General features: G+C 39.3%; 1 protein-coding gene and 1 long non-coding RNA gene across 4 annotated transcripts; one reads left to right on the forward strand and one right to left on the reverse strand.

The window, feature by feature from the left end:
- Positions 1 to 125: 125 nt before the first annotated feature.
- On the reverse strand, positions 126 to 3,600 carry ca15b (carbonic anhydrase XVb). Of its 3 annotated transcripts, none has more exons than XM_044178764.1 (9): positions 3,543 to 3,600; positions 3,072 to 3,144; positions 2,933 to 2,959; positions 2,663 to 2,833; positions 2,144 to 2,292; positions 1,955 to 2,050; positions 1,665 to 1,743; positions 1,414 to 1,577; positions 126 to 1,310 (listed from the first exon to the last, which is right to left on the reverse strand). In XM_044178764.1, the coding sequence occupies exons 2-9, from the start codon at positions 3,142 to 3,144 to the stop codon at positions 1,119 to 1,121; spliced, it is 951 nt and encodes a 316-aa protein (XP_044034699.1). In that variant the 5' UTR covers positions 3,543 to 3,600; the 3' UTR covers positions 126 to 1,118. The 3 variants fall into 3 exon arrangements, with proteins under 3 accessions (XP_044034699.1, XP_044034700.1, XP_044034701.1); XM_044178765.1 differs by having other exon boundaries at positions 3,487 to 3,547; XM_044178766.1 differs by lacking the exon at positions 3,543 to 3,600 and adding an exon at positions 3,416 to 3,472.
- A 138-nt stretch (positions 3,601 to 3,738) lies between these two features.
- LOC122867673 lies at positions 3,739 to 4,649 on the forward strand. Its single transcript, XR_006375972.1, has 2 exons — positions 3,739 to 4,199; positions 4,428 to 4,649. It is a non-coding gene; the product is annotated as an uncharacterized LOC122867673 (long non-coding RNA).
- Positions 4,650 to 24,270: the final 19,621 nt, after the last annotated feature.

Below are 24,270 nucleotides of genomic sequence, written 5' to 3' on the forward strand. Positions count from 1 at the left end.
GGCTTTTATGTCATCTAATGCTTTGTGAACTATAATGGTAAGCTCTCAAATGCCACGTCTCAGGTGTCTGGCTCAAGTTCGGTCCAACTGCAACAATAGAGATAAAATTTGATGCCATTACACAGTGCAGTTTAAAAAAAAATTTTAATTACAAATTTTCCATTCATTCATACAAAATGTTTTATGTTTGTTCCACATTATTAAAGTAAAACTAAGATGACTTAAGAAAAGAGATAGACACCAAAATTTAATTTAGAAACACTAAACAAGATCAAGAGGTCACAGTTCTGTTACATGTGCAAATATGCAACACAGGGCAGAAGGAAAAATGTAATGCATATTATTGTGATAAATAAAGGTGTTCATTCGATTGAGTCAATCCTTCATCACACCAACTGAAAGAGGCAGTACAGGTTTCATTTGGAGTGCTCAGCTTGGCAATGTGGCTACATTTTCAACTGCTAATAGTTATCTGAAAACACAATATTAAAAAAAAACTAAAAATAAAAAAAACTAACTCTCTAGACTAATAAATGCCAACATTAAATACTGTCACACTCAGATTACATTGCTGGATTTCCAAACTACCATTACAACACCTACCCAGTAAACTTATTATCCTTTTTTCAGGCACCTGAATGTAGCTTTGGCAGCTCAAAAAACAGACATGAGCTGTGCCTGAATTATTCATACGACAAAACAAAATATTAAATTCTTGTGCGTATCATGCTTAACAAATACAGTATGCAAGAGGCCCAAGCAGATTAAATGTGATTATGGATAAATAATTCTTTGCAGCTTGTCATAACCCTGGAAGCAATTTGATGGACAACCACATAAGACCGAGGCAGTCATCATCAGATTTGATATGTTTTTGAACTATTAATATATAGCGCTACATTGGAAAGCAACAAAGTTCTTGCGACGTTAAAGCTCAATCTTATGTGCATCCTGAATTGACAGCACTAATAAACAGTGCATATGTATTAACAATTTGGACAAGGCTAAAGGGAATCAAAGGGAAAAATGATGAAGAGTGCGTAACCTTAATTGCTAACAAGTTTACCAGCAACACCTTAATTCCTGAGACACCACAGCTGTGGTTTTTCATTAGTCGTTCATTGGCTCCAACTCCTCCCCAGGACAAGGCTCAGGGCCATCAGCGCCAGAGAGTAGCAGGTTGTGGAGGTGGAGCTGCTGCTGGCACGCTGTGTTGTAACTGGTAGCGCTGGCTGGATGTTTCTGAAGACATTTATCATTAAAGGTGATGTGCTGTTGGAGACGTGTAATGTTGTGCTGAAGAGATCAATCTGGAGACAAGATATTGAGCCAGTTAGCTGCATGAAGCACAGATAGAGCATTTGCGCTGACCGTCCTGGCCATTACACTTAAAGAAGCACCAGAAAAACTCACCAAATCTTTGCTGACTTTGATTGAGTCCTTGAACACAGTCCAAACCACAGCCTCATTGCAAGCAGGGGTGGTCAAGGAGCCAAGGTAGCGGTAATACCTGGTGCGATCCACCCCGACCAGGAGATCATCCAGTGAAATTCCAGGTGCCATTGGAACAGACTGGCCTGAGGGCAAAAACAGAACCTATGAAGGCATTGTAACTGACACATTAGATACATTTTCCACAAGAAACGAGTAAAATATCTCCTTACCACTGTTTGTGATGTTGGCCAGGTAGGAGGTCAAGGTGCGCCAGCTTGCAGGCTGGCCAGTAGCATTACCTGACATTTCCTGAAAAGTCCACACATTGTTTAATTAGGCTCAAATGTTTTTTTCCCACCTCAGTGGAGGAAGAAGCGCATCATGGGTCTTTGATATAAATAAATCATGGAGTGACAAATTAAACTAAAAGACAGCATCCTAAATGATCTAGTGAGAGTCCAACAGTTGCATGGAACCTAACAGAAACAGGATGCATAAACTTAAGTGAATCTTTTCTCACCTCAATGAAGAAACCAAGAGCAGCAAGTCCTGTAGAGTCTGCAATAGCTTGAGTTGTGTTCCCTTTATAGGAGGACTTGATGTTTACAATGTGTAACTGGGTGAATGAAGTACAGAAAACATATTTTAATATGAATTATTGACACAACTCTAATTTCTAGCTCAACGTGAAACAAAGACTGCACACTACCTCCATGGGATAGCGCTTGCCATCCACGGTGTGCTCGGAGCCGGGGGAAGAGGAGCCATTACCCCAGTGCAAGTGGAACTGCAGGCTGTCGTAGGCCTCGGACAGATCTCCTCCTGAAATGCCAACACCGCTTCCAAAGGTGACTTTGACTGGAAGAGGGTGAAAAAGAGGATGGACCATTAAATCAAAACTGATGAGAAACAGGAGAAAAGGGTTTATTTGTCAGATGTTGTGACCAGTGAATTTACTTTTAGGAAAAAAGATGATAAAAATAAAAAAATAATAATCCAGCAGGATCATTTTTGCATTTCTGTGTACAATCCTGGCTACACCACTGCTTGTCACACCCAGAGAAGGAAATCTTACTTCCAAGGCTGCATTGTTAAAAGCCTCAAGAAAAATATAACTTGCAACTTAAAAAGAAGCACAATATTGAAAAGATTTCATCTTACATAACCAAATATTAGCATAGCATCTGGCACCATTATGTGGGTTTCTGTCCACAGACACACTCCTCACCTGTGTTTTCAGAGTTTTGGATCTTTTTCAGGGCGGTGCTGCTGTTGTAGTTATTAAAGGTGAATGCAGTCAGGTTGGAGTTGGGTTTGGCAGACGCTGAGACGATGTTAATGGGTGACTGTCGGGTGCCATTGCAAAATTTAGTAGCAATAGTTGGCCAGGTAGCATCATCTAGAGATAGGAACAAGACTTTTAGTAGCTGGAGTGGAGCAGCTGTCAAGATGTTAAAATGATATTGTTGCCATTTAGAGATAAAGGGAGGTTACTCACTGCAGCTTGGCAGATGATAACACCAGGCTGGAGGAGGAAAAAAAGAGCATTTAGTCACTCACTTATTCATGACAAACAGTCTACTGTTTATCCAAAGAGTCAATATAAATGAGATGAAACAAATACTTTAAATACCCACCTATGGCGTTTGAGGCACAGTGGGCGGTGGGTGCGAGGACGCACACAGTAAGCGCAGCTACAAGCCAGTTCATCTAGAATAACAGACAAAAACTAACTCACCAGTTTTTTCACCAAAACAAATGACGACCCACATTAAATCCCCGGCAAGAAAATGCACCTATGGCCATGCAAAATATCTGAATAAGACAATAAAATCAACTTGAATTAGCATAATTTAACAGATTTTAGTGGGTTTCAAATTGGCAAAAGCCAAACGCTACCAATGCACACATTTTAAATGTATTACTTTGTAAAATTATTGAAATAATCATAAACTAATGTGAAATTTGAAAATGCTACCACCTATTGTGAATAAGACAACAGAGCCGCTAAGCTGTGCTAAAAAAAAAAAAAAACAGGAGTCCGTTTCATACAAGTAGAGCAGGTGTTTTGGCTGCAGCTGAATCCGTTGACCTGAAGTGTGTCTTACCTTTGATGTACCTGTACCTCCTCTCTGTCTGTTAGTGGCTTTAGAGCCTCATCCTCCCTCTTTATATTCGCTCAGCCAATCCAGCAGCTGGTCTGACACCGCCTCTCTGTGTTAGCTTTTACCTCCCTGCAAGATTTTTCGGGGGCTGATTTGCAGAGGAGGTTTTTGAAATAAATTATTCCAGGGAAACTGGTTTAATGACTAACAACAGGGCGTATAAATCTGCCAGTATTGCTGTTACATGTACAATATAAATACACTATATGCTGTAAAATAAAATTGCAGCCACTTTGAAAAAGCTGATTATAGATTGATATAGACTGAGCCCTTTTTCAGGAGTAGCCTATATATTTTTTTCCGTCATCCCAGTTAGTTTTTAAAATGAGAAAAAAAACGTATTTCTTCTGCATCAAAACAATGTAGACTATTGTTGCTTTATGCACCAGGAGTTAATGACCATATATAAGGCTTTGCAGATGTCCAGCAAACGCAGGTGAGTTTTGAATGTCTAGCCTGTTTCCTCCACATGAACCTTTCCAGGAACAAGTATTTATTTAACCCTACTGCGCATGTCTTGCATCCTTCAAGAGAGTCACAGAATATTCTTAACTCGAGCAGCACAAACAGCACGCGACAAAGGCTTCTTTACACATTTCGGTAAGTTATTTATTAATGTAGAACATTATACGATTTTTAAGCGTTCATTTGCAAATTTCAGAGTTATTAAAAGTGGCATTTGGTTTGCGTGATGTGCCCACTGGCACATTAAAAGTGCATGCTTTTCTAACTAACGTTAGGACATTATGGCCAAGCTAATGCTATGCGCTCACTAACTAGCGCTCTCCGTGTGGAGGGAGATCTGAACTGCTTGTTTTGCCTCCACAGATGCTGTGAAAAGCTGGAGAGCTGACAGCACAGCCCACGACATCCTCCAGGAGGGCGGAGGGAGAATGAGGAAGTGGTAACGTTGGCGCCAGGCAGTCCAGATTAGTTTATATTAGTTCAGTGGATTATTCAATATGCATCACACTTAAAGAACCTGTACAATAATATTGTAAAGTTAGTATCTATGGATTTGTTTGCACAAATAAAATTAACTAAACTGTTTGTACTTGTGCCATGTGTGTCAACCGTACCATTTTTTTTTTTTTACCAAAACCAGTTCCTCTCAATGCATTGCATTTGTGTGAAAATGCATTCATTGAGCAGTAATAATGCAATATTCAAGATTTCCAGCACACCAGGAGTGCAGACTGTTGGACTTCTAAGAGATGGTCTTTAATTAATTAATATATAGTCACCTATTTATAATAATATATCTATTAATATATATTAATAGATAATAATAATTTGTATATATTAATTGATTATTTTACATTAAAAAGTTAATCTGACAGATGTTGTGTGCAGGAATTCTTGAATATTAAGTGGTTGTACTTAGCCCTGATGTTAACATAAGCATTGGTGAAATTCTTGCAAGACAGTTATTCACAAAACATGTCAGGATATAGAAATTGAATAATTTTTAAAAGTTAAAGACTACACGTTGAGACCTGACATTGTGGAGTAGTGAAAGACTGCAGGTGAGATGACGTCGACATTGCAACCTGAGTCGGTTCAACTTTCATTTTGGCTATCTATTTAAACCCCTTGACAACAACTAGGTTTAGATGTTGTTTAAACTTTTTTTGAACCTCAAAATATTTGCTGGGTAAATGACTATATATGTTGTTGGTCCATGCTCTCCAGACAGACACACAATAAGCATTTTTTTAAATTTATTTATTTTACACTATCGACAGGACGACATTGCCATTTCAAAAATAAAGTTCTTCTCTTATCATACGCTGGTATCGTTAAACCTGCAATAACTGATTTTTTGGCCTCTTGGGGACAGTACAAACTTATTACTTCAATACTTCAAAGTATTGAAGACAACATTGACATACCATCACCTTTTAAGTTGATATGGCAAACTTGTTTGCATACAGTTGCTTATTTACACGTCCATCAATTAGGGAGCAACATTATCATTCATTTGGAGTTTTGTTTCTGGCCACATGATGAATGTAAGTCCAATATTCACTCTTTTAGCTCTGTTTTTGGTCTCTACCAACTCCAGAGGAAAGTATCTGGTTCTTTAGCAGCTAAATGCTCCACCATGTTCATGTGTCTGTCTGCTATTTGGTGCTCAGCAGGTAGTGTACAGTGTGTTTTTAGAGCTTTTTCGCTGCAGACAGCCTGCTGTGTCCATAAACAATTCTGTAACAGCGTTGAGAGTGAACCAAAACAGTAAAGCAATCAGACAGCTAAACAATGAGCTGAAACTTGCTATAATGCTGTGAACTATTTAATTCAATGTCAACTATTTCTCTATACTATGATACAGTAGAACAAAAACAGTAATGGTATCTGAAAATAATGGAAACTAAAAAAGGGAATTAGTGTCTGAGCTTGCAGTATGTTCTGTTGCAGATCTCACAGATGCTTTATGCTGTGGAAAACTATGTTTGCTTGAGATGAACATTTCTAAAACTACAAAGACCAAACAATACAATTTCCACATCTGTCATTGTTCAAACCCTTAAAATGCTTAAATCGATAAGCAACCACTTGAGGATGTACGAATAATGAGGTAGCAAAGGTTAAAGCAGTGTGACATAACGTTATACAGTTTCCTAGGAATTTCCTGATTGGGGTGGATGACTGGGTGTACGAAGCATGTGATAGTTATTTAAAATGATTACATAAATGTACATACAGACAGAAAGATGGATGGATAGGTTGATAGCCCAGCAGGCAGAGACAGATAGATCTGAGCCAGATAGGAAATTCCTGATGTCATTTAGATGGCACGCTACTTCAGTTTTTACTTGAAGGTGCTATTGATAGCATTGATAAGCTACTAAATGACGCACTCCCCCTCCCCCCTCCCATTCCATTCCAGTGGTTGCCTGTTCGTTGCACAGCCTGCATATATCATGTTCGCATTTAGTGAGACTCAGACAGACTCAGTCATGTCAAGTGATGAATCTTTCGTGATAGAGTAAATTATTTTGCAACATATACAGTGGTGTGAAAAAGTGTTTGCCCCCTTCCTAATTTCTTTTTTTTTTTTTTGCATGTTTGTCACACTTAAATGTTTCAGATCATCAAACAAATTTAAATATTAGTCTAAGATAGCACAAGTAAACACAAAATGCAGTTTTTAAATGATGGTTGTTATTATTAAGGGAAAATAAAATCCAAACCTACATGGCCCTGTGTGAAAAAGTGATTGCCCCCTAAACCTAATAACTGGTTGTGCCACCCTTAGCAGCAGCAACTGCAATCAAGTGTTTGCGATAACTTGCACTGAGTCTTTTACAGCGCTGTGGAGGACTTTTGGCCCACTCATCTTTGCAGAATTGTTGTAATTCAGCCAGATTGGAGGGTTTTCGAGCATGAACTGCCTCTTTAAAGTCATGCCACAGCATCTCAATAGGATTCAGCTCAGGACTTTGACTAGGCCACTCCAAAGTCTTCATTTTGTTCTTCTTCAGCCATTCAGAGGTGGACTTGCTGGTGTGTTTTGGATCATTGTCCTGCTGCAGAACCCAAGTTCGCTTTAGCTTGAGGTCACGAACAGATGGCCGAACATCCTCCTTCAGGAGTTTTTGGCAGCAGAATTCATGGTTCCATTTATCACAGCAAGTCTTCCAGGTCCTGAAGCAGCAAAACAGCCCCAGACCATCACACTACCACCACCATATTTTACTGTTGGTATGATGTTCTGTTTCTGAAATGCAGTGTTACTTTTACGCCAGATGTAATGGGACACACACCTTCCAAAAAGTTAAAGTTTTGTCTCGTCAGTCCACAGAGTATTTTCCCAAAAGTCTTGGGGATCATCAAGATGTTTTCAGCAAAAATGAGACGAACCTTAATGTTCTTTTTGCTCAGCAGTGGTTTTCGTCTTGGAACTCTGCCATGCAGGCCATTTTTGCCCAGTCTCTTTCTTATGGTGGAGTCATGAACACTGACTTTAACTGAGGCAAGTGAGGCCTGCAGTTCTTTGGATGTTGTTGTGGGGTGACATCTTTTGTGACATCTTGGATGAGTCGTATTTTCCCTTAATAATAACAACCTTCATTTAAAAACTGCATTTTGTGTTTACTTGTGTTATCTTTAACTAATTATTAAATTTGTTTGATGATCTAAAACATTTAAGTGTGACAAACAAAAATAAGAAATCAGGAAGGGGGCAAACACTTTTTCACACCACTGTAGCTATACATTAGCTATAGATTTAGGTTACTTGGTGGTGTTTCATGTAACATTTTTCCCCATTGGCCCACTTGGCCAGTAGATCAGAGTTTTACTGGCCCCTTGTATATTCACTGGCCCAGCAGCCAAAAAATGAAAATAACCCCTTTTTCCCCCCATCATTTAGTAATTATAGGGGCCCTATATTGCAACACTTACCGTAAAAGGACATTTCAATCATCCTTACATTATAAGACATTAGATAAATATTTACATTTTAATCCAATTAAAGAGTACAGTAGAGTACGTTACTATAAAAAAAACATGGATGTATTACAAGAACTGGATACTGGACCCCAAAATGGCACCTATTCATTCACCTGGCGCATATGCCAAAAAAGTTTTCTAGCTTCTGGGTTTACTTCTGGGGTACACAGCTCACTGAATATGCACAGTAGTGTTTCTCCTGCTGGCCCCGCCCATGAGTTCCTGCTCGTCCCATAGACTTTACATTGTGATGACATCACATATTTCTAAATCGCTTTTCTTGGCTTGTGGAAAGTTTCACAAATATAAAACCTCCATGGATCAAACATTCATAATAGAAAGAGTCATAAGTGACCTTGTTTGCAGTTTGAGGTATCCTGTTTTACAGACGTCTCTTTTATGATGGTGGCCTATGTGGAAAATGTTTTTTGGGCCGCAGAGGGATTTTTTTGTTGCAATACCGCAAGTGGCCACTGGAAAGAATTGGCTGCAAGGCTGAGCGGCGGATCCAGGTCTTATTATACATCCATGATAAAAACATAAGAAATACATTCTGCAAACTACTGGTAGCCTAAGCCTACAGATGGAGCTCTTCTCTTTTTGTGCCTTCTCGCTCCTCCGTCATTCCTGCCTGTGATCCGGAAGTCGATCTCAGAGCGCCATGTTGACGGACATCTCAATTCCTAAAATGTATCTCGAGGAGTGAGGAGAGAGGAAGCTTGCCGGAGGAGCAAGGATACACCGGTGTATCCTTTGCGGAAGACTTTGGCACGTGTTGTACACAAGAGGTGTGACACACAGCTGGAATATACAAACTATGGTGGGAGCAGGACTCTACAAGTGTAACAATCTTTTTTAAAAATATTCGTCTACATATAAATGTTATCAATAACACCTTCAAAAAAAGAAAAACTGTTTTACTGGCTGCATGATTACATGTCAATATGTCATTCCTTGTTTCCTACACCGTCCAAGGCTATGTACCAGCACGTAGAGCCAACGCAGGTGTGACATATTGGTGACCAGAACTAATAATGAAGACGAAAGATTATACAACTTACAAAAACCTAGTATCAAAGTTATAGCAAAAGATGCTATAATTCGCCAAACAGACAATCTACTTTTTAAATGTCTGTTTATAGTCTTTTTGGTTTCCATTCCCAATTTTATTTGTTTTTTTCCATTCTTGTATAAGTAACAACAAAAATGTTAAAACCTGGGAGACCGGTGTATTAAGGACAGGTTAAAGGTCAGGGAGTGTTGCTTGTGTGGGTGTCTCTTTGAAGTTTGTGGCAACTCCCACAGACGCCTCCAGACAGTTCTGCATAGCACAAAGCAATGTGTGAGTGCGAGAGCCTCGTTTTACCTACAGTATGAGCAGGGAGAGCAAAGCTTTGTCGAGACTCTGCATTCCTTCACTTAAAAACCTGATCTGATCATGCCTTAGGCTCAGTCACACTTGCACTAGCATCTGTAAATTTTGTTCCTCCTGTTTTTTATTTCAGCTACAGTGAAACTGTCATCGCCAAAACATGCTGCTCACATTCCTTCACATCCACAGGTGTCTTTGTAAAGGCTCATTGTGATTCTGCTTTCAAGAAGCCCAGTCACCTGACAGTTCTTCTTTGAGGAGCAAAAATTAGTGCAGTCAGGTTTTGTGAGTCTGGAACCATAAACACAATGAATCCTAAAAAGTTTAGAAGTGTTCTGAAGACAAAAGACACATTTCTTTTTCTTCAGATCATCAGCTGAGCTGGTAGTTTGTCTAAGTTTGAAAAACGTTTTGTCATTTCTAAGAAATAACCAAAAATCATCATATTTTACTGGAAGTCAGGCTGCTAGTAGTACTTATAAACACAGATGACCTTCAGTTCAAAACACAGCTATGCCTCAGATAATCTGAGTAGAAATAAAGATGAAAGTGTCATGATGCAGCAACAGGGCTAGAAAATACAACATTAGTGGTATATCTTTAATTATCATTTCATTCATAGGGGCAGTATAGATAAATAAGGGCCATATGCCAATAAGCTGCAGTTTGTGAATTTCTTATTATTTTTGACATGTAAGTACCTCAACATGGATTCTTTTTCATGTTGAATGACGTGATGATCATCAGAGTCAGTGGCTCGTACTGCTGCAAACATCATTAAAGTCCTCTGTGATTCATTGTACAGTAAATAATCAGAATCAGAAATACTTTATTGATCCCCGAGGGGAAACTCTTTTGTTACAGCAGCTCACTATCACGTCAGTGCACACAGGAATAGAAGTACTAAGCAAAAAATATAATACACTATAATACAGGTCAGAAAATAAATTAAGTACCAAGTGGGTATAAGTATAAAATTAAAATAAGTGTGAAGTACAAAGTGGGTTTACCGGTTGATGATAATAATACGGTATAAAGTAATAGTGCATAGTAATAGTGAAATATCACTTATTGTCGCTGTTATTGTGATACACTAAGCTCCAGCAGTTTTATTGTTGTGCCCTGATACCAGAAATAAAAGGCTCAGACTATCTGCAATTACCTATGATTACTTAATTATTAAAGCTATTGAGTTAGTAACTGGAAGGCCTCTACAACCATTGTAGCGAGACAGTCTCTGGAGGATTACTTGTTTCCAGTATGGGCTGTTTCTGTGCGTCATTCTGTTAGTGATATAGTGACATTTTTTGGGTGACTGTTGTCCAGAGGGCAATGGCACATGCATTGTTGACTACATAGTCCCAGTATGATTACTCATCACTCCTCTGTAAAACAGCAAGCCACACAGGTGCCCTTTTAATTCAAACTCTCCTGTTGCCTGTTTCATTTAGAAAGATTACTCGTGCCTTGATTTATGTCTCTGCTTCTTTATTGCAGGTCATATGAACCCAATCAAACTACAATAAATCCATTTCAGTGAGTCAATAATTTCATGTTATGAAAATGTCTTTCTCCACATTTATGTATAATGTGGTACTCACATAGTTACAGAAAAACTGATTTTCACTCAGTCATATGAAGCTCAGAGTATTTCAGTGTCCAATTTCCATTCCATACTATATACTAACTGTATAATGTACTAGTTAGTTTACAAGAAATTAGCGTTACTCTAAAAAATCAAAACTTTTATAATTTTGTAATAATGGGAAATGATAGAAGAGATACACCAACCAATCAAACTACGACCTTGAAATGCAACTGACGATTAAACGTCACAAACAGCCAACGAGATGTTTTTCTAAAGATTGAATAGTTTTCTTGTTTGTTTATTTTGTTTTTATGTGTCCGTGGTTCATGGTCCATGTTTTACCTCCATCCATAATTGCTTAAAATTTTTTCCAGCTGTGAGCAGCTACTCCATTTAATTTGTGTATTGCATTGTGGGACGCATAGCGTACATCAGCAGTACATTTGAATAGAGCCAACATTGTATGAATGTTGAATGAATATGATTCATGTAGGGCCAATAAACAAATACAGTAAGAGTGTATCTATCTTTTGTTTTCAGTAAAATTCAACTTGGCTTGTTTTAGTCGTGGTTCTCAAAATATTATTAATGATTAATAAAAATCATATCAGTTGATGGGGCTCTGAAAGGGGGCATGATGTAAAATGTTTGAGAACCACTGCTGTAGTCAATAGTTCACTAAGCAGTTATGAGGATGGCAAAGATAGAAAGGTAGACATCAACTTACAAAAGTAAGTATCAAAGTTATAGCAAAAGATGCTATAATTTGCCAAACAGACCTCTACTTTTTAAATGTCTGTTTAAAGTCTTTTTGGTTTCCACTCTCAATTTTATTTGTTTTTTTCCATTCTTGTATAAGTAACAACAAAAATATTAAACCAGGGAGACAGTTATATTAAGGACAGGTCAAAGGTCAGTGAGTGTTGCTCGTGTGGGTGTCTCTTTGAAGTTTGTGGCATCTCCCACAGACGCCTCCAGACAGTTCTGCACAGCGCAAAGCAATATGTGAGTGCGAGAGCCTTGTTTTACCTACAGTATGAGCAGGGAGAGCAAAGCTTTGTCGAGACTCTGCATTCCTTCACTTCTGTGATAATTCAAGAATGTGTCTCTGAACAAGCGTGCTCCTATTAAACGTTTAAGAACCTGATCTGGTCATGCCTTAGGCTCAGTCACACTTGCACTAGCATCTGCAAACGACGGGAACTAGTCTTTCCTGAGGGCAGGGCTTATGTAACACAGAGTAGCTTAAATTTCTAGTTCCCGTCCCATTTTTTCACAATTGAGAATGACTTCCGGATGGGAGCCGAAACGTCTTGATTCTAAAAACAGTGTCCAGATGACTACGACTGAAACCTTTTCTACGATGTACTACAGGAGTTTAACTCACTAGTCCAAAATACTTACATGTTGCACAGTGGATAGAGGGCCTGATAACACCTTGGAGTTTAAAAAAACAGATTAAGAAAAGCTTTTAAAAACTTTCCTCGTCAGCCTATAGTCACCAATATCTTGATTATGAGATTATACGATTGCATACTAACAGTGCAAGACAGTGCACTAATTAGTGCAATATACTTTTCTCTTCACAGCAGCTCTAGTTAGCTAACCTTCTCACAAATGCAAATTATTTGAAAAGGCACTGATGTGGTGTAGATTGTCCTGTCATAAAGAGACTGCGCAGACAGAAACATGTTGTGATATCCTGCCTGGAACATCATCATCTGGTGGGGTTAAAGAAAATGTTAGCTTTCATTTAGGTCAGACTGAAGTTAGATCCATTCTTTTGACTTGATATACATCTGTTAAAAAAGGCCACTACTTTAAATGTCCCTGCACTAGTTAACCTGGACAAGCAGAATAACCTGTTATGATGGTGAAGCCTGTCATGCGCACACATTGTGTCTTGACAGGATTAACCAAGAAAAGAAAACACTACATCATTTGGTGAAATAATCACATCATGTTTTGTCATAAATATTTCTTGGTGCCATAGTGTGTGTTTCTTTAAATCGCCCCTACTTGAAAATAAGGTAAACGCCATCAGCCTGATTTAGCCAAAGTCATCAAGGCTGTGAGCCACTCAATACATTTTTTTTTATAAACAGGGTGCTGCTATTGTGGAAGGATTACCTGCTATCATTAATACTGTCAATTACTCTCATCTGAATTATCGTTGAGAACCAGTGGGTGGACACCAGTGGCAATATTTAGTTATATATCATGTGCTTCAATGCTACACATTACCAGAATTCATTCCAAAATACATGAAAATATGAAGGCACTTGTGATTGTGAACTGCATTGTTTAAAAGGCACTCAGTCACATGTTTATCTCTTCCTGATCTTCACTGATAAGTGTCATACCGAGAACAGACAGCAGCTGATTTCACTGCTGCAACTTCAATAAATAAATCAGGGGAAACAAACCACCTGATGTCGCGGAAGGAACAAGGATAAGTTTTATTGTTTTAACAGTGTCAGACTCATAGCCCTTGTGACAACAACAAATCAATGAAAAGACCAAAATGAACAATGAATTGATCCTGCACACAAGTTTTGCCTGTGTAGTCAAAGTTTAATGTCAATTATTCCTCCATTGTTGTTCACAAACTACTACTTGTTCACAAACCTACTGCCCTAATTAACACCAAATGTGTATTAATCTGCCATCGAAAGTAGTTCCCAACAAATGCACCATTTTCTCCTGTTTCAGTGATGTTTGGTAAAAAGCTGTTTAGGAAATTATTTAGCCTTTTTTAAAATCAAAACATATATCTGTGACCTGTTTTTAAAGATGTATTTCTTCTGTAAGAACCAGTGGATTTAAAATAATCCCAAACTAGATCAACATCAGCCATTTGTGAGACAATATCCAGGTCACTGTTAATTGTGCAAAAGGGTTGTCCATTAAAATGTTTAAATTGTCTTTTATAGATAAAACGTGGATTACTCTTAGGAATCTTAAAGTTCCTCACACAGACAACTCCACAGTGATGACTAACATCATTACAAAAGGTTCCAACCACAGAGAATCTGTGGGGTGTGTTTGTTAAAATAAGATCAAGTAGTGTGGATTCAACCAGATCTTTTTGGTTTAACCGGGTTGGCGGGTTTATTAGCTGTACCAGACAAAGAGTCACAAATGTCCTTGAATGGGTCGGAGGATGCTAATAACCAGTCCCAGTTTAGGTCTTCAAATAAAACCAACTCTGATTTAGTCCCAATTGTGAAAAAGGTCGGTAAGTGAAGTGGCCACTTCACTTGAAGCTGAAGGTGGGCGGTAACATCCGACCACAATAATATCTGAACTATTTGGAAGGGATAATTTAATTGAGTTCAAAGCAGTTTGGTTTGCTGATGGACTGAATGCAAGTCCATAAAAACACTTACATACTTACATATTAAACTCAGGATGATGAAGATGATGAGTGGCACATACCAGGTTGCAGTACACCTTGATAGACTCTTTAAAGACGGTCCAAACCACTGCTTTATTACATGGAGGGGTGGTTATGGAGCCATTGTAGCGATAGTATTCAGCTCTGTTCACATCACCAAGCAAGTCATCAATGGAGATCTCTTCTGTGACTTCACCTTCTGAGCCTGCATGGAAGCAAAAATGCACAAGACGTAGCAGCACATTTGTGTGTCCACATTCAGTGTTTTAATGTTATATGCAATGAAACAAGTGTGCGCTCACTGATGTTTTGAATAGCTGAAAGGTAATTGGTAAATTTCTTTCCAGGCATCCATATCAGACGTGGGATTTGTCTACAGAGACAAACATGGTGAATGATTAAGGAACATTTGACTGTAAAGTTGCATAATCTGCCAGTCTAAGTAAGCTACACCACTGCCATGATTGCCTCATCCAGAGTCAAATCCTTTCTCTTGTTCACTATGTGCATCTGGATAAAGACACAATTAATCACATGTGGTACACACTGGCAAAAGCAAAATCTATTAGAAAACAGTGCCTTCGCTGCAACAACACAGTAGTTCAATGGTTATAACTACCTCCATTGGGTATCTCTTTGAATCCGCTGTGTGCTCTGAGCCTTCAGAGTCATGTGATGTGGAGCCCACACAAAAGAGACAAAAACAGTCTTGAAATCACAAAAAATTAGTATAACATTGGCATAAGAAAAGGCATTTGAGCCTGTTTGGCATTTAAACCAGATGGTATCTACTCTTCACTCTTTAGCTGGATACCTGCCATCACCAGTGGTGGAAAGTAAACTGTCATTTTGTACATATTCTTTATCATTTTCTTCTAATATATATTCTTTAATATCTTATTGTCAATTTTATATTTATGATACTTGACCTGCAGTACTTGCTTTATTATGTTTATTGTTTTGCACCTAAATACCAAAGCAAATTCCTTGTATGTGTAAACCTACTTGGCAATAAAGCTGATCCTGATTCAGAGAGAAATATTGGACTTTTTAGTACATTTATTTGGTGTCTTTAGTTACTAGTGTTAAGGACAGAACAGGCCAGAGACACAGTGATGATACAGGTATGGTTTATTGACACTGTGTTGCACACAGGAGAGCCAAGTAACCCGGGACCGGGAACAGGAGCGACCCACACAGGAGACTGGCAATACACGAGACCTGGAGCTGGAGTGACACACTCTGGAGGCTGGAGAACACAGGAGCAGGGAACAAGGTTCGGGAGGTGAGACGTTAGTTCGTCGAGGAGTCCGTTACGTAGAGAATGCCGGAGACCAAGATCTGTCCTTGCTTCGAACGAGACCGGACACTGACTGTGGTGAGGAGTAGTGCTTTATAGGGGAGTGGAGTGCTGATAAGGTGCAGGTGTGTAATGAGTGACAGATGATAGGCATTAGTAATCGGGTGAGGGAGTGCGGTGTGTGTAGTGTAGTGGCTGGAGAGAACATGACAGACTGTGACAACTAGTTACTTTGCAGATTCAGATTAATAACACAAAATATAATCAACAAATAAATTATGTATTATTAGAATAAGATAAGTATTTATTGATCCCTGGGGTGAAAATCACAAGCTACCCAGCAGTATAAAAAGTAAAGTAAGCGCCACATTTACCAGCTGCAACATTAAAGTAATGTACATATTGTACAATTTTCCTCCTTGATTATCATGTTACACTGTGTAAATCTACATGTTTCAATTAAAACAGGACATTAACACCTTTAAATTATAATGTAATGTCAAAAAGGTGTTGTTGCAACTCCATGGCAATTTCTAAGCCCTTACTTTTGGAGCATTTAAATGTGTTGCTTTACTAAAATACAATTCTCAAACTGTTTTAAGTGTTTCACAGACTGGTATGCTTGAAGTTGATTTTAAAGAGTCATGCACCTACTGAGTCACCGCACGCAGCCAAGAACAGGCCACACGCATGTGAGACACGTGCGCCTTACTATCTGCCAAGTGCTGATGGCTGTCAAGTAGATAAGATGGAGAGAAAGATTACATGTATCATTCTGCAACACATGACTCAAAACTATCTTTTTGTTTTCTAGTCACATGCAACATTTTCTATTGTTGTTACAGTCAGAAAATAAAACAAGCCTGATTATCAAACATGATAATTGAACCAGACATCAGCATGTAGGCTACCATTATGTCCCTGCACTCGTCTATGTGCTCTGGTGACGCTCAGTCGTTGCTTGTGTAGCTGTTTGTGATTCCACTTGCCATAGATCAAAGCAATTTTTACTGGTTCAGCTGTACAGTATGACCAAGCAATGAATAAATTATTTTCTTATCCTTCTTGTGTAAATGGAAATAACGGAAATAAGAAGCTTCCCGTCCATTTCCTCACCACTCAGATTGGAGAACTTGGTTAAACTTGTGATGATGGCAGGGAGAAAATACAGCGAAACACTGGGACGAAACACAGCAAACGACACCTTCCATATCCATATTGACAGATTGATGATGCAGTCAATATAATGACTGTTAACTGCTCATTTTAACTGCTGTTTAGGTTTATTAGTGAAGTAGATCAGTGTAGGAGCTGCAACTTAATGTCGGATGTAAAATAGGCTGCAATGAACAGTAAAGCTTTAAATTACAGCCCGCAACGTACAGCATGACTACACAGCATGACCAGTACATTACTAGTGATACATAAATGTAGGTACAATGGAAGATGTGAAGTTAGGGAGTAAGGGAGTAACAATCTGGGAACTTCAAGAATTTAACTAACAGGCACCTATTCTATTATTAGAACAAAGATGGAAGTTTGAGGGAAGATTGGATGATGAGTTCTGTAGCATTTTATAAATCGGCTGTGTAATTTATTTCAAAATTACCATACTACTTACCAACACTGGAAGATTACAGACGACAACAAAAAGAGGATAGGCTAACTACATAGTTCCTTTTTTTTTGGTTTGGGGTACATACTACATAAATAAGGGGTACACAGACTATATTTTAGACCTTGTAATCCCTTATGAACCTTCACGTAGTTTGAGATCTTCGGGCAGGGGTCTCCTGACTGTTCCTGAGTCCAGGATGAAAACTAAGGGGGACAGAGCTTTTGCTATCAGGGCCCCGAGGCTCTGGAACAACTTGCCCGAAGAAATTAGGTTGTCTGAGTCAGTGTCTTCGTTTAAGTCTCGTCTCAAAACACATTTTTATCTGAAAGCATATCCTGATTTTACCTGAACTGGCTGTTTATTTTACTGTTTACTTTATTGCTTTTGTGTATTTTATGTGTTTTATTTCTTTATATTTCGTCATTCACTGTGGTATTTTATTTTTCTTGTTGTGAAGCACTTTGTACTTTGTTTTGATAAGTGCTCTATAAATAAAGTTTTATTATTATTATTATTATTTACGTTTTTACTTTGGAACAAACAACTGTACCCTGTAATAACAGAATATGTACACTTTAGTTGAAAAATATCACATCTTGTTCCCTTGTACTTACAGATTGGTGACAAATGAAAGGAAAAACCAACATGAAGTGTCTTAGTATGGAGTCAGGCTACCACGAGCCTCCAGAACAGCTTCAGTGCTTCTTGCCAAGTCTGTGGAACTCTATTGGAGGGATGAACACCATTCCTCCACAAGATATTTATATCTCATTTATATATACACAACCTTTATTTAATCAGGTCATCTCACTGAGATCAATATCTCTTTTGCAAGAGAGACCTGAGTACAACAGACAGAAAGAAAAACAAGCATTGACAGACATAACAAAAGGACACATAGCATCAGAGAGAGTCACAGACATCACTAAATAGATTTGAAGATAAAAGTTTATGTTACTCATATGCTTTCTTGTAATCAATCCAGGCAGTGCACAGGTTAGTGTGTCGGGCTCTGCAGTCTTGGGTGACTGTTCTATCAACCAGGAGTTGGTGTTTGGCTCCTCTGGTTCCTCTGCCAATGCCCTTCTGCGCTTTGCTCATGTATTGATCCATGTGTCCACTTATCTTAGCCGCGATGATGCCTGACATGAGCTTCCATGTTGTGGAGAGACAGGTTATTGGCCGATAGTTGGATGGGACTGTACCCTTTGCAGGATCCTTCAGGATCAGGATTGTGCGCCCTTCGGTAAGCCATTCAGGGTGCGTCCCATCTCTTAGCAGCTGGTTCATTTGTGCTGCTAGGCGCTCATGGAGTGCAGTGAGCTTCTTTAGCCAGTAGGTGTGGATCCTGTCAGGTCCCGGTGCTGTCCAGTTCTTCATACCTGAGACTCTTTCTTGGATGTCTGCCGCTGTGATGGTGACTGGATTCTGTTCAGGGAGGTTGCTGTGGTCCTTTCTCAGAGCGTACACTTTCGCAGGTTGAGTTGCGAACAGCCGGTTTATTCTTCTGGCTTCATTATCTCTCGTGTATCTCTTTAGGCGGCTGCCCAAGGCATGGAGCCTTTGTTTCGCAGTTTCGAGTGCTTCAGGTATGGGCATCTGGTTGTACTTCTTGGGTACTTGTCTTCTCATTGCACCTCTCTCAGCCTCTGTCAGTTGGCTCACTTCTCTCCGGGCCTCCTTGATTTTTGCCTCCAACCTTCGTTTCCATGGTGGGTACTGTCTCTCATGGCTCCCATGGTTGCTCTTGTAGCCAAGCATCTCTAGGATCACTGCTGCTGAGGCGTATATCAGCTCATTGGTTTCAGTGATGGTTGTGGTAGGGATCGCTCTCAATGCTGCATTCACATCTTCTAGGAGACTTTCTGATGGTACTTCACTTAGCTGTTGTAGTTGGCGTTGGGGTTGCCTTGTATTCATCCTCGCCATAATCTTATCTTTCAGGTCAGTCGCTGCCTCGTTCAGCATGATTTCTCTTGGGGCTTCGTACCCAATCTCTGGTTGGGGAGCTGCTGGTTGCTCCCCTCTGACCTGTTGTCCTGGCTCTCCCTTGCCGTAACATTTGTGTTGTATCTGGTCAATCTCAATTTGTGATAGCAGTTGCCGCTTGTGGATGTTGGAACACTGAGCTACTAGTTGCTTCGCTGTAAGCCTTGATTATGGGTTTCGAAGTAACCATTCATCCCACATCATGTGCATGTAAGCCCTCTGACTAGGGTTACTGGAGTAGTAGCATTCCAACAGAGCCTTATTATCGCATCTCGCCCATCTCCACCTTGTTCCAGTAGCCCATTTGTCGTCTCGATGCCCTGGTTCCCCAACACCTGACGCAGACCTTGTTTTTTGGCCGGACCACGTCTGAGCCGGCATGTCATATATTCCATTGTCACTCATCATCATGAGGTAGGCAGCAGCGTGAAGGTTCTTGCCTAAGGACCCACACTGGATGATGGGTCATTGCTCATATATATATATATATATATATATATATATATATATATATATATATATATATATATATATATATATATATATATATATATATATATATATATATATATATATATATATATATAGAGAGAGAGAGAGAGAGAGAGAGAGAGAGAGAGAGAGAGAGTTAAATCTGCAATAATGTATTTATCTGGCTACTTGTAGGAAGCGGAAACAAGTTGTCTTGTCTTATTAGCATACAGCTGTCTATTTTCATATCTAGCTGTTACGAAGCAACATTATCATTCATTTGGAGTCGTGTTTCTGGCCACCTGGCGAATCTAAGTTCAATTTTCACTCTTTGTGTTTTCTGTTTTTGGTCTTTACCAACTATATCTATAGGGAAATAACTGGATCTTTAGCTGCTAATTGCCCCACTATGTACACCAGCTAGTCGTTAACTGCATCTCTGCCATTTGGTGCTGAGTAAGTAGTTTTTAGGGCTTTTTGGCTAATAACAGCTGCCTGCTGTGGCCTATATTGTCTCTATGAGAGCAATGAGAGTTAACCAAAGCAGTTGTGGGCCAGACAGCTAAACAATGAGCTGAAACTCACTCTAAAGCTCTGTAAAGCCAAGAGGAGCTGCAGATTCAGGTGATGATTCTCTGTAGGTGCATCACTACGAACCACCCCTTTCACATTGTCATGTGATACGTTGTTGTTACTGTAAAACTATCGATTATTGCATCTTTTAAAATGAGTTCTATTTTAGGCACGATTCACAGCTTTTATTTTATTCTATGTTCTTTTGTTTTACTTGGCTTTTTATCGTATTTTGTTCTTACTTTTCTCTGTTTTTGTGTTTTATGTGATTTGCTGCTTTACATTCCTCTTTCTGCTGAGGGGCATGTGTTGGGTAAACATGGCCTTTCCTTCTCTTATCCTGCAAAAGGAAGGTTTCCAGGCTGCCCTACTGACCAGACTTTGCTGCAGTTGGGGGTGGTCAGGGAGCCCATGTACCGATAGAACTTTGTGAGGTCTACATTTACAATAAGGTCATTGATAGAGATGGCATGGTTTATATTAACCTCAGTTTCTGTGAAAAGTTGTAAGAAATAAAAATTTGTGATTAAATGAAAGTCACGTGGATTGAAATGCACCAAAATAACAGCATCCTTAGTTGATGCCAACATGATCATAAAAAGGAGCGACATAACATCACCATGAGTGGTCACAAAGTCTATTTTTTTTTTACCTCAACCCAACCTCAACTTCAAAATGCACACACAGACTGTAAGAAGAACACTGCCAAGAACCTATCTGAGCACAGGAGTGACATAAATTACAAAGCCTCTACTCTTATGACAGGATACATCACAAGGTCACAGCATAATATTTTCTGACTCAATTATGTTTGCATTGAACATGTCTCAGGTGCGTTCACAAGGCACTCAACACTTCAGATGTCACCTTAGTGTCAACACTAGGGTGACATCTGATGTTTGCCCCTGGGCAAAATATTTCAAGCTTTGAGTAAGGTGTCACCCTAACATCACCTGTTGGTCCCAGGGCATGTATGTACATGCAGTACATTCCTTGGCACCAGTTTTAAGCATAGCCAGTGCAATGCATCCTGCTCTAGATCTCTACCTGTCATAGTTAGCCGCCTCTCTCCTGACCCTTGTGTGCTCTAGTGTGCTCTCCTTTCCCTGTGTGTACTGGTACACACCTGACGTCCATCATCCAATCAGTCTCCACAGTATATCTACCAGGCTCTACCACTATACCAGCACCAGATCGTCTCCGTACACTTGTACGATACCTTCGTCACAGCTCCTACCTCAACCAAAGTTAAGTTGTAGTTATTCGCCTGTCTGTCTGTCTCTGCCACAGAGCTATTCCCTGCTAGTGATCACAGCCACAGTATCCTCCCCGATCTCTGCAAGGCTGCCCGCCTGCTTTGCCTGCCACGCTACCCAAGCCAGCTGCCTTTCCTGCCCTATTGGCCTCCCCACAAGAGCCAGCTGTCTTTCCTGTCCGGCCTGCCTCACCACACGAATAAGCTGCCTTGCCGGTTCTGTCCATCACGCTACACAAGCCAAGCCAGAACCAACACTCACCGTGTCCGTCCTCGGAGCCTTGCTGTTTCTCCTAGGACCGGGCCTAATACGTCCTCTCTGGCTACAGTGGACTACACCGGATTCGCTGCTCTGGAAGAGTGTATATCCACCTGTGATTGCTTGCAGTGTTATAATAAAAACTGTTGCTACCACAATCCAAGTACCACTTCCTAGTGTTCTGCAATTGGGTTCTTAGATTGTGCACTACGATCTGGCCAACATGGACCCAGTGGACACCAACCCGGAAGTAGCCTTTGTTCTCCACAGAAAGAAACGGAGATGTCCCCCCAGTAGGTCAGGGTGTACTCTATGAAAGTTAGAGGAGCGCTTAATACCACAAACTAATGTATCATTCCTTACTTACCACAGCCAGTATAGCACCATTCTCTTACAGCAGCTGGAACCGAAATATAACCAGCAAACAGTGAATGTTGCAGGAGCCAAAAGATACAAAAAGCATCAAATGTGGCTTTATTAGCATTATGTAATGAAATACAGCCCTGCCTGAGGAATACAGTTACTGGGACCTATTAACAGTGGTGGAAAATAAATGAGTACATAATACGAGTACTGTACTTAATTTCCATTTTAGGCTACTTTATACTTCTACTCCACAACATTTCAGGAAATTTATTTTTTTACTCCATTACAGTTATATGAGAATTAATAGATTAAGATTTTACATTCCCTTGTCATGTTTCTTTGAGTTGTTAGTTCCACTAAAGAGAGATTTGCCCCTCCAAACTCTAAATATAGTTTTATATCAGTTTGAGGTAAATTTAGCCAATATTTCACAAATGAGAAATTGATGTATTTTACTCACCACATTTGACCAAAGCTGTCAAACTCAGGCACAGCTGAAGGGAGGAGCGTTACATCTTTAGGAGGAAAAGGAAACCTGTTATCTGTTATAAGTATAAGTAATTTTATAGCCATTTCACAATGTCCTTTTCCTGTCTCAAGTAACCAAGTTTTGAGAAAGAGAAAACAGCTCTGTACCAGCTTCAGTGATGTCTAGTTGATGTACTTAATGATGAAGCCCTGTATGCTACCTTTTAATAAGTCAAAGAATACCAATAGCAATTATGTGCTTTTGCTGCAGCAGCCTCAGGTACGGACACTGAGTCATCCACCTATTTCATACAAGCTGTATACATACAGGTTAGAGTCACTGACCAAAAATCCCTTTTAAGTGCACTAAGATACAACATAAACTATGGTGACATCAGATGACTTGATCAAAGTACTGTACTCAATATGTCAAAGAATAAATACTTTGTGTAGCAAGGAGAAAAGAATGCTATTTGACAATTCATGTGTTAAAGTTTGACAAATCATCCTACCTTACTGTCAAGGCCTTAAGTCCCTAAGGCTTAAGAAAAAAATAGTATGTTGGAATGAGGTGTTACATTAAAAACATGTGTCCGTCACTGAGGAGAAGGTGACAAAGGGTTCTTGTATGTTTCACGTCAGTGATATAAGTTGGAATGGAAGGGGGTCCACTGTGTATACACCACTAAATCAGTATGGGAGAGATGCACGTAACATGACTACAGGTCTCTTTTTTCTGGAAACTGTAATCAAAATACAGGTGTTTAGAGCAAGTCAGTGATCTGGCAACATCTAGAGGGCTTGCACAGCAAAGTTAAGCCAGCTAAATCAATCCCTGTTTTGTGACACAGCATCCAGGTTCCCACAATGTTATAAAATAGTTGCCCCAAATTTAATTGTAACCCTTATAAACTAAATTCAAAGCATGATTTTGATATGTTGGTAACACCTTACTGTAACCCCCAATTTAGCATGTATAAGCAGTATATGAACATTTAATAAATGGTTTAAAAAACACTAATGTTGTTGTGAGGAGAATGTAAAACATTCAATGAAATAAGGAGCATTTAATTTAACAAGTTTAACTCAAGTTTAATTTCAAATTTCAAAGAGCTAAATGACCTCTAAAAATACTCCTAGGAGAAGGAGTACAGTGTGTGACTAGACACACACAGACACACACATTGCTGCAGGTTTTATATAGTTCTCACTTATTTGTAATTTTTAACTGCAAGTCTACATTTTTTTTTTTTTACTTCTGTATACCACAATTCTTCTGTTTATGTACATGTTTTTATTTCACACTTGCTTTGGCAATGTTAACGTCTGTTTCCCATGCCAATAAAGCCCCACTAAATTGAATAGAATATAAGGCTCCTTCAACTAAATTAATAGACAAGTGCTGTTATTTATTCCCCTTCGGCAACTATCTTGTTACTTTGTTTGTATTTTACAGTTAAGACAAATGGCCATTGGAATTTGTTACTCTTCCATTTTTGCTCAACTGACACCAAACTAACAAATTGTTTCTTGCTTAGCAAGATCATGACTTGCCCTTGG

The sequence above is a fragment of the Siniperca chuatsi genome, linkage group LG20, assembly GCF_020085105.1.
Source record: "Siniperca chuatsi isolate FFG_IHB_CAS linkage group LG20, ASM2008510v1, whole genome shotgun sequence".
Classification (NCBI taxonomy): Eukaryota; Metazoa; Chordata; class Actinopteri; order Centrarchiformes; family Sinipercidae; genus Siniperca; species Siniperca chuatsi.